Source organism: Echinops telfairi, unplaced genomic scaffold (genome assembly GCF_000313985.2).
Source record: "Echinops telfairi isolate 266 unplaced genomic scaffold, ASM31398v2 ScPeMD7_7404;HRSCAF=8442, whole genome shotgun sequence".
NCBI classification, from domain to species: domain Eukaryota; kingdom Metazoa; phylum Chordata; class Mammalia; order Afrosoricida; family Tenrecidae; genus Echinops; species Echinops telfairi.
Genome location: NW_022111304.1, coordinates 716,508 through 727,029, shown reverse-complemented (window position 1 = coordinate 727,029; position 10,522 = coordinate 716,508). Strand labels below are relative to the sequence as shown.

General features: G+C 37.9%; 1 protein-coding gene across 1 annotated transcript; it reads left to right on the top strand.

The window, feature by feature from the left end:
• Positions 1–4,768: 4,768 nt before the first annotated feature.
• Positions 4,769–5,707, top strand: LOC101644006 (olfactory receptor 6C1-like). The gene has a single exon (XM_004716909.1). The coding sequence runs from the start codon at positions 4,769–4,771 to the stop codon at positions 5,705–5,707; it is 939 nt and encodes a 312-aa protein (XP_004716966.1).
• The last annotated feature ends 4,815 nt before the right edge of the window (positions 5,708–10,522 follow it).

The window sequence follows — 10,522 nt, the reverse complement described above, 5'->3', positions numbered from 1 at the left end:
ATAGTTACTCTGAGCCAGAGTCAATTTCACGCCCCCAAACAATATCACATAGACAGACATCGATCTATTTTTCAGTTACTTTGATGATTAGAACCTGTCCAAACCTTTAAAATGTACCGATCTTAAGTGTGCTTGGTTAGGGAAGAATGAATATAAGGTGTTTGGAGGACCCTTCCAATGGACACGCAATCGACAGCTGTGTAAAGAGGGAGGTGGTATTGGCTATCATTGTACATGCTGTCCATATGACCAAGTACATCCACATATACCAGGACACGTGAAGAAGTTCACGAGAAAAATAGATTAAAAGATAATAGAATGTTTCCCATGAAAATTTTCTAAACTCCTGCCTCTTATTATTTCATCAAGACTCACAATCACTCTGAGAAAGACTATTATTATTAATGAGAAGCAGAAAATAAAGGGCTGACATCTTCCAAACATCTAGCAAGTGCAAATTTGGTCATGAAATCCAGGCTGAAATTGCAGTAATGATAACTAGGGGTGAAAATATGGGTGGCAGATATCAATATTATGTAGATGAGGTGTCAGAAGAAGGCTCAGACTCACCCGCCTACAAGGGCAGACAAGGATTGGATGACTTTTTTCCCTGTAGTATTCCAGTGGGAATTGCTTGATGACACTTGTATTTTAGATAAGTATTAATTCCAATGGTCTTCCGTCAAGGAATTTTTCACCAAATAAACACTCCAAACTCCAAACTCACTGCCATTTAGTCAATGCCAACTCCTGTTGACCCTATCGGGAAGGGAAGAGCTGCCCCCTGGGAGTTAAGGAAGTGGGAAGTCTGAGCCTCCTCCCATGGAGCGGATGGTGCTTTCAAACTGTGGACCTCATGGTCAGCAGCCCAGCACGTAACCACTACAACACTAGGGCTCCTTTCTGTCAATAAATGAATGATTTATTTTTCACTAAATTATATTAATATCATTATGTCTGGTAAGCATTTCTCCAAAGGCAAATACATATTCAACTTTTGTTAAATGAAAGACGACTCCACAGGAACAGAGTGGAGTGCGCCGTAGAATTTTCTATGTGTTAACCACTCAGATACAGATCATCAGGCTTTTCTTCTTCCCAGGATATTGTGGATTTCTGTGTACTGCCCACCTTTCTCCTAATTTTTGCCAGAATTGCTACCATTTTGTTAGTAGGGACTCTTTAATAACTAACTTCACGTTCCCCCAAGCCAGATGAAGTGGCTATGTATACTAGAGAAATAAACGGCATAGTTATAGATGGAGAGACTGAAGCACAGGAGAATTAAGTGATTTTGAAACCCAGTAAATGACTTAGACTGAAACCCAGAGATTCTCACTCTTCTCTATGAAAATATCCATGTGCATGCCTATTAAACTTTATGATAATGAAACATGCTCTTATAAAATCATTTAAGATATAAAAAATTCCAGCTTTACTTGAAAACACCTATTTATTTGACAAGGGATAGTCCTTATTGAATAATACAAAGAATAGTTAGTATTTTACAGTGGTGGTGTTAAGTGCTCTTACATGAATTTGGATCATGTAACGGTGAGAGTTAGGGGTTCAGTCCACTTCACTGCACCTGTAACAAGGTATGGGTAGAGTGCAACCTCGCACTCAGATCACTGACTGATGATACCTGTTTGGAGGTGCGTCTTTCTTCATATTTACAAATACACAGTGTAGAAAAGTGGCTTCTGGTCCTCTTCCTCGTGCTGGCCTACACCCTGCATGTGCTTCCTGGGACTCCAGTCAGCAGCCTCTGCCGTGGCCTGTTGGCCATAAGAGCTGTTGGCAGATGTGCCGTGGTGCCTGCCTTGAATCCATTTGACACTGCCTATATTGCCCTGTGGTTTGGGTTTTGTTTTCCTCCTACCTTGTCTTCCTAGTTCCTGCTTCCTCTCCAGCCAGCGCTGTGTCAGTCAGGAAGGGACTCTGGCTAGCGCCTGACCTGCAGCCTGAAACTGGCCTGGGGTTTCCAGCTCTGCACTTGTGAGGGCTGTTCTCTTTGTGGGAATCTCTTTCTTGAGATCTATTTATTTCTTACAAGTATATGAGTGTGATTGGTTTGATTTCTCTAGATACTCATCTTTGCACATTTGTGACCAAAAGTGCAGGTCTAGAGACACAAGTCATAAGGCTGCAGGGTGAAAGGAGGTCTCACTTCTGTCTCATGATTAAGTGGAGTTGGCTTCTTTGTTCTCCTTGTTCAGGCAGAGGAAATCAGAGGAGACCTCTCAGGTGGTTTCTAGCGTGCGACCAATTGCAAGGGCTCCTCAAACATGGAAACATGGGAGTTTTCTCAAGTACAAAATTAAAGACGGGGCCTGGGAAGTAAACTACTTGATTATTAGACATTTCCTGTGATATTCTTCAATTAAAAATCTAAGACATTTTCTCAGATATTCTTCCCTGAAATGGCTGAGAGAAATGTAATGCATGTTAAGCTGTCTTGTGGGCAAAAAAGATTACCTTGGGATTTCCCTTAGGCCAAAGTCTGTTTTTAAACAACACGGTTGAGAAGGGAAGGCTAGCTGAATTCACCCAGCCGGAGTTGGAGGACCACATGCACATGAACAGATAGTATAGAAAAGAGAAAATCCAACTTGATTGTTGCTTTAAAAATAACTATGTTTAGGACTATGTTTTTTGCTAATTATTACAAATGTTGCTTTCCTTCTAGTGTTGTTAAACAGATGTGAGAAATAAATGAATCTTGGGAATCATGATTCCATAAAACTTGTAAGCCCTCTTTAGTACTGTTCTTTATTTTTTTTCCACAAGGAAACACACAGCTAGATGAGCAATTAATACAAGTCAATTATGGAGGGCCACATAAATTAATTAATGTCAATTTAATGTATTAAACATGTAAAAATTATTGAGGTATCAAATTCCTTGGTCTCTCTCTATATATATAACATAAGGAAGCGTCATTTTATTTGTGGGATAATTTCATTATCTTAGAGTTCATTTTTCCACTAATTTATCATTATTATTATAATTTTATTGATGTATCTTATGCAACTTAATACATCCATTCAAATAAAATTCTGTTGTTTAATCCCATTGAATGGAGTTATATAATCATCAATGGTATCTGCTCCGAATCCCCTACCCCCACCCCCAGCTCTCCTCATCTGGCATATTTAGTGCGTGGCCACCTGGCTTCACTTGTTGAGTGGAAGTGGGGAGAATTGCAAGATTGGGGAGATGCACTGCGTTTGAACATGTCCTACTGGCACTGCTTATTTGGTCCACAGTGGCTAGAGATGAGAGAGAAGGGGAAGGGTTAGCTGGTTTGAAGTCTAAAGAGTTGCATGGAATCTAATGCAATGGGTATGACTTAGCCTGAGAGGGCTGGGAATGATCAGAGTAAGTGAAGGGGCCAGATGGTAATATTTTCTTAATCTAGTTAAAGTTAGGGTTGAGTTGACCTGAACCTTACCAAATATAAAGAGAATGATGTTTGATTCAACTCTGTGAACTGATGCATATTGCTGAATGCTGGTTGGATGGCTTTCTCTAGACTGGACTGTATTTATGGATGCAGATGGTCAAAGTACCAACGGGAATGAAGTTTCTATAGTTCAATGAATACTGGTTTGATTGAAATGGGAAATTTAGAAACTGGATATCCAAAATGGCATGAGATGCAGACATAAAATGGCTGCCTTACAAGCTCTCATGGGTGTCCTAAATTTGAAATAAGTAGAGTGAACAAAGAAGTTTTCTCTCTGAATAGTTTTCTTTTTCCCTGACAAATCTTAGGAAGAGAGAATGGGGAAGCAATTTTTCAAAGGACTGAAATATGTATCAATTTTTTTGTTGTTAACTGAAAGGAGTAAAAGTGCAATCTTTTGTGTGTTGTGCATGTGTTAGCTGTCTCAGGTTAGGCACAAATATTTAACATTTTTCTTTGTTTGAAGATTTTGTATGGACTATTAATTACGTACAAGGGCCAAGTTGAAAAGTGGTAACAATTAGGTATTGGGTCAACTTGACTTCACCTATAACAAGACATGAGTGAAGGACAATCCTTCACTCAACTCACAGCATAATGAAGTTTCTGTAGGATTGGAGCCTACTGCATGTCTGCATAGAGATGATATGCAGAATTAACCTGTGCTCTTATTGGCCTCCATTCTGCATCTGGTTCTATGGGACTTGAGTCATCAATCATGCATGTGGTCTCATGAGCCTGAGAGCTTTCAGCAGCTGGCTCTGTTGCCCAGGTTAGATCCACTAGACACTGCCTACACAAGCTTTTGATTTTCCTGTCTTCTGCTTTATATTCCTGCTTCACTGGACTAGAGGTTTTGTGAGGTGAGAAAGTTCTGGAGCTAGCATCTCACCTTGAGCTGAATTTACATTCACCTGCTCTATGCTTGTGTGACCACTACCTTCATATACATATAGTTCTTGGTATAAAGTTCATACATATATGAATGTCACTGGATTTCTATCTCTACAAAACTCAGACTGACACTAAGGTCCCTTGTCACGCTGTCTGATGGGGTAAAGTTTTCTGCTTTATTTTTGCTTTCATTTTGGAACCTGATTTCACTGATAAAAGAGAAAAATAAACATGGAAGCATTATGTAAATGATTTAAATTTCCCTTAAGTGTGAAATAGCTTATTATCTCAGCCAACTTCCCGCTCTACACTTGGATATTCTGCCAATGCTCTCTTGTTTCCAGTGTGTTCTCTGTGCTTCATTCCATAGATCTGCCAAAAGAGAAACAAACAAGCAACTGAAGGATGAGAAACCAAACAGCAACAACGGAGTTCATCCTCCTGGGACTGTCAGATGACCCAAACCTTCAGATTGTGATTTTCATCTTTCTGTTCATCACCTACGTGCTCAGCATCACAGGGAACTTGACCATTGTCACCCTTACCCTGTCTGATGCATACCTCCAAACCCCTATGTATTTTTTCCTCAGGAATTTCTCCTTATTAGAAGTTTCATTCACAACTGTTTGTATACCCAAGTTCTTGAACACCATTGTTACAGGAGATAAAACTATTTCCTTCAATGATTGCATTGCTCAGTTATTTTTTTTAATTCTCTTGGGGGTCACTGAGTTTTACCTTCTGGCTGCCATGTCCTATGATCGGTATGTGGCCATCTGTAAACCCCTGCATTACGGGACCATCATGAATCGCAGAGTCTGCACACTGCTGGTCTTCTCTTCATGGCTGACTTCATTCCTCATGGTATTCCCTGGGCTCCTGTTGCTCTTCCAGCTTGACTACTGTCGGTCTCACATCATTGACCATTTCACCTGCGATTATGTTCCCCTCCTCCAACTTTCTTGTTCAGACACAAAATTCCTAGACCTGATGAGTTTTTCCTGTGCTGTGTTTACTCTAATGTTTACTTTGACTTTAATAATTCTGTCTTACATATCTATCATCAGAACAATTTTGAGAATCCCTTCTAGGAGTCAGAGGACAAAGGCCTTTTCCACATGTTCTTCCCACATGATTGTCATCTCCATCTCTTTCGGTAGCTGCATTTTCATGTACATTAAACCTTCAGCCAAAGACAGAGTATCCTTGAGCAAGGGTGTAGCTTTGCTAAATACTTCAGTAGCTCCCATGTTGAACCCCTTTATTTACAGTCTAAGGAATCAACAAGTCAAGCAAGCCTTTAGGGACATGTCAAGGAAGATTGTCATTTTTATAAGCAAATGACAATATGTCATGTCTTGAATCACTGGCACATATAAGGGAAATTTAATATTGATATGTCTTTTTTGTAGCTTGTTGAAATCATAAGGGCCTCCCTTTAATTTCTTTTTATGCACTTTTTTCTAATAGTCCACAGAGATATTTGTATTTCTCATTCAATTTAACATAGTTCTTTTATACTTTTCTATTCCTTTTATTTCCATATATTTTTGTTAATCACAATTCTCCAATAAAAATAATTTTGAAATTAGAGATGTCTTTTTTTAAATCATTTTACTGGGGGCTCATACAACTCATATCACAATCCATATCAATTTCATAAACAATTTGGAAAACAGTTTCACATGAGCACACAGAATAAAGAGTTCTGGAATTCCTATTCTTATCAATACTCACCACAGTACCTTATGATTCACAGTGTCAAATGCTTTTGCATAGTTGATAAAACACAAGTAAGCATTTATTTGGATTCTCTTTCATTCAAGATTCATCTCATGTCAGTAAATCTTTTCTGAATCCAGCTAGATTTTCTAGCAGCTCCCTCTCAATGTACTGTTGCCACTTCTTTAATTTCTTCTGTAAAATTTTACTTGCAAGTGCTCGTATTGTTATGGGTTGATAATTTTCACATTCTGTTTGATACCCTTCTCTGGAAGGGATACAATTAGGGATCCCTTTGAGCTATTTGGCCAGCTAGTTGTTTGCATCAAGTGCCTCCAGTGTTTCATCAGCTTATTGAAACTTTTCATTTGATATTCCATCAATTTCTGAAGCTTTGTTTACACTAATGCTGTCAGTGGAACTTTGATTTCTTTTGTAGAATCCATGCTTCTTTAGCAAACGTTACTCTGGAAATAGCTGACTACCAACCACTTATTTTGTGTGCAGTGACCCCATGTGTTCTTTCCCTCATATTTTGATGATTCCTACATCAATTGATATTTTTGCCCACATAATCCTGCAATATTTCAACTCGAGGTTTGAATTTTCTTCTGTTCTCAGCTAGATATATGCTTAGCATGTTCTTTGTTTTCTAACTTCATCTCTTTACTCATTTTACTATAATACTGTGGCTACTTGTGCTACCCTTTGAAATGAACTCTTCCACTCTTTTGCTTCATCATTGCTTCCATTTGATGTAGCTACTCTGTACTCAAGAACTTGTGTCGGAGTAACTTCTGACTCCCACTTGCAACTTCCCCTTTTTTGGTTTCTTCTTAATGACACTTTACTTTTTTCATGTATGATGTTTCTGACACCATTAACAAGCTTTCAGGTCTCCTATCATTTGCGTTCATTATGTCAAATGAGTTCTTGAGATATTCACAACATTCAGGATGACTATACTTAAGGTTCTATTCAGGATCGTGTGGACTTGTTTTAATTCACTTCAACTGCCATCCCAAGTTGTATCTGAGCAATTGAAGTTCTGTTCTATCGCGTGCTCCTGTCCTCTTTTCATCCCTAATAGTGATCTTATCCATCTTCTTTTCCACAGAGGTAGTCCATTTGATTCCTGTGTTTATGTCTGGTGAACTCTATGTGCACAATTTCCATTTATATTGTTGTATAAAAGGTATTTAAAATGAAATCTTGTTTTCCTGACAGCTTTATTCATATCACCACCATTTCCCCCCTACTGTTTTTTCCTCTCTATTTCCAGGTTTTTCATTACAATCACCAACAATTATCAATGCACTTTGATTGCATGTTTGAAGAAGTGTAAGTAGAATTCTTGTTTCTGCACCAGTAGATATTTTGGATAGTGAATAGATTGATATGTTTGTATTAATTGTACTCCCTTATAGTTATAGACATTATCCTATCACAAACAGCATGTGCTTCAAGATAGATCTTGAAATGTGTTGTTGAAGATGAGTGTGAGACCATTCCTCATGAACTTGCAACATCAGAAACCAGGTCATTGTCTGATTCAAAGTGGTCAAGACCAGTCCATTTCAGCTCACTAATGCCTAAGATGGTAATTTTCACTCTACTTTCAATTATCTTAGATTTATATTCTATACATTCCACACTCTAATTATTAACAGATTTGGGTATCTGCTTCTTTTCCTCTTGATTCTTGCCCCTTCAAAAATGAAAGTCCCAGAAGACTTACTCCATCCTCATAATTATGGTCAAATCGACTTTGAGGAGGCAGTTTCTCTCCCGTCTTATTTTGGGTGACTTACAACCTGAGGAATTCTTCTTCCCGCACTCTATCTGACAGTGTTTCTGGACTATTCATACAATTTTGAGTTGCTAATGAATCAGAATTAAATAGCTTATCTCTTCTGATAGTGACATGAATATCTATTGATAACCATAATAAAAATAAAATTTCTCCCCAGATTTTAAATTTTATTTTTTCTACATATACTATAATAATGTTATTTTTATTATTTACTAAGTGCTTGGATAGAAATCTCAGATTTATCAACAATTTTTCTTCTGTGCTCTCCATATTTTAACTGTGGTAGGAAAGAATGCAATTAAGACTCCATTCATGCTGCTTCCATGTGGGCTTTGTTGCTTCTGGGCTAGATGGCCGCTTGTTTACTTTCAAGACTTTAAGTCCCCAGACGCTATAGGTCTCGATAGCCGGGCACCATCAGCCTTCTTCACCACACTTACTTATGCACACATTCATCTTCAGCGTTTATGCGTGGAAGGTGGTCACACAATGATGGTTTTTGTTATTTGGTGTCTGCTGCCTGTTCCCTTCAGCACGTCGTGTTCGCACAGGCTCATGTGCTTCTTCTCTGTGGACTTTGTTGTTTCTGAGCTAGATGGACCAACATGTGTGATCATGAAGGGCCAAAGGGACCAGGCTTTAAACACCAAAGGCGGGGAGAAAAGTCATATCCTTGTCAATGAGGGTGGCGCGCGATGGAGACCCAATGCCCATCTCTAGACAACTGGACATACCTTGCAGAGCGGGAGTGGGGAGATGAGTTACTTAGGGTACAGTATAGCAATAATGAAACTCACAACCTTCCTCTAGTTCTTGAACGCTTCCTCCCCCCAACTACCAGGACCCCAGTTTCGCCTTGCAGACCTGGTTAGACCAGATGATGCACAGCGGTGCGGATGGGAGTTGGAAGCGCAGGGAATCTAGGACGGAGGAGCCTCTCGGGACCGGGGGCGACGGTGGCGATACCAGGAGGGAAGGGGGAGGTAGCAAGGGGGAATGGATCACAGGGAGCCGCATATGGCCTCCTCTCTGGGGGACGGGCGCAGCGGGGTGGGTGAGGGGAGGCGCCGGACAGTGTAATGTAAGATACAAAAATAATTTATAAATTATTAGGGGTGCATGGGGGAAAGGGGAGGAGGAAGGGAAAGTGGGGGGGAAGGAAAATGAGCGGATTCCGGGAACCCAAGAGGCAAGAGAATTTTGGGAATGATGAGGGCAACAAATGTATAGATGTGCTTTACACAATTGATCTATGTATTGTGATGAATTGTATGAGCCCCAATAAATTGATTAATTAAAAAAAAAAAAGAAACCCTGATACAGGTAGAAAAAAAAAAAAAAGACTCCATTCATATGTTCCAGCAAACAATTTGAAATTACTATCCCATTGTTTTCCTTGCAAATTTTGTACTAACACTCATGAATGGATGTACTCCTGGAAACCACAAATTAGAATTACAATTTGTTTCCTATTATTAAAAGTGGTGGCTAAAATGTAAAATATCTTTTTATATTCAGATTCTGATGGCAAGGAGAAACTTCACATATCTGTACAAATACATCTAACCTAATCATTTGATACATGTATTTTTAAACCGATAGAGAGATATTTTAACATATTCATCTGAATTTCATATGTAAAGAGTAAATTTTCCTTGTTGTTAAGTTTTTATTTTTATGATCCAACACAATTTTAAGGGAAAATAGTAAATTGTAGACTCTTAAATTTCAAACTATAAAAATCTTGAGAATTAGCTTTTTTCTTGCTACTCATATTCAGAAATAACATGTTTTTTTTGAAGTAATACTTACTAAAGTAACTAATCTTAGGGATACAGCACACCTCGTCTCCTTTTCACATTATCTGTGTATATACAAGAACTGTGTATACACGTGAACACATGCATATAGACATACATTTATGTATCTATCTCGTTATCTACATACCTATTTATTGACAAAGGTTGATTTTAAGATATGGAAGAGATTTATTTAACACCTACATCAAAAGGAAGAGGTCTATTTAACATCTACATCTACATGTATACGTGGCTATTGGTATATGGTTATTTATTAATATATAAATCACATGGCCATACCATATTAAGTTGAATAGCAATTTTTTCTTTTTTCTGATTTTCAAGGAAATATATTTACATGATTCTTTCAAGTATATGATATGTCCGCCTCTATAGCAATACACTGATTAGGTGCCCTAGAGAAGTACAAGATTGGGAAGGAAATTTCTGTCTGAAATAAAGAAAAATAAAAAATACATACTCCAGGTATAACAAATGAAATACCATATTGAAAATTTTAGAGTGACTTGCATTCTAGAACTTAATATTTTTAAAATACCTCTATAAATATAATTTTGCATTTTAAAATTATATTTTGCTTAATTGTGATTATCAAAACTATATGGAAATAAAAGAAATAGAAATGCATAAAATAACTATGTTAAATAGAATGAAAATGCATTAAACAAATATATATGTGGACTATTAGAAAACATGCATAAAAGGGAAGGGAAGGGAGGTCATTTTGATTGGAACAGTCTACATAAAAGACATGTATTTTAAATTGTTCATATTTGTGACTGTAATTCAAGACATGACATATTG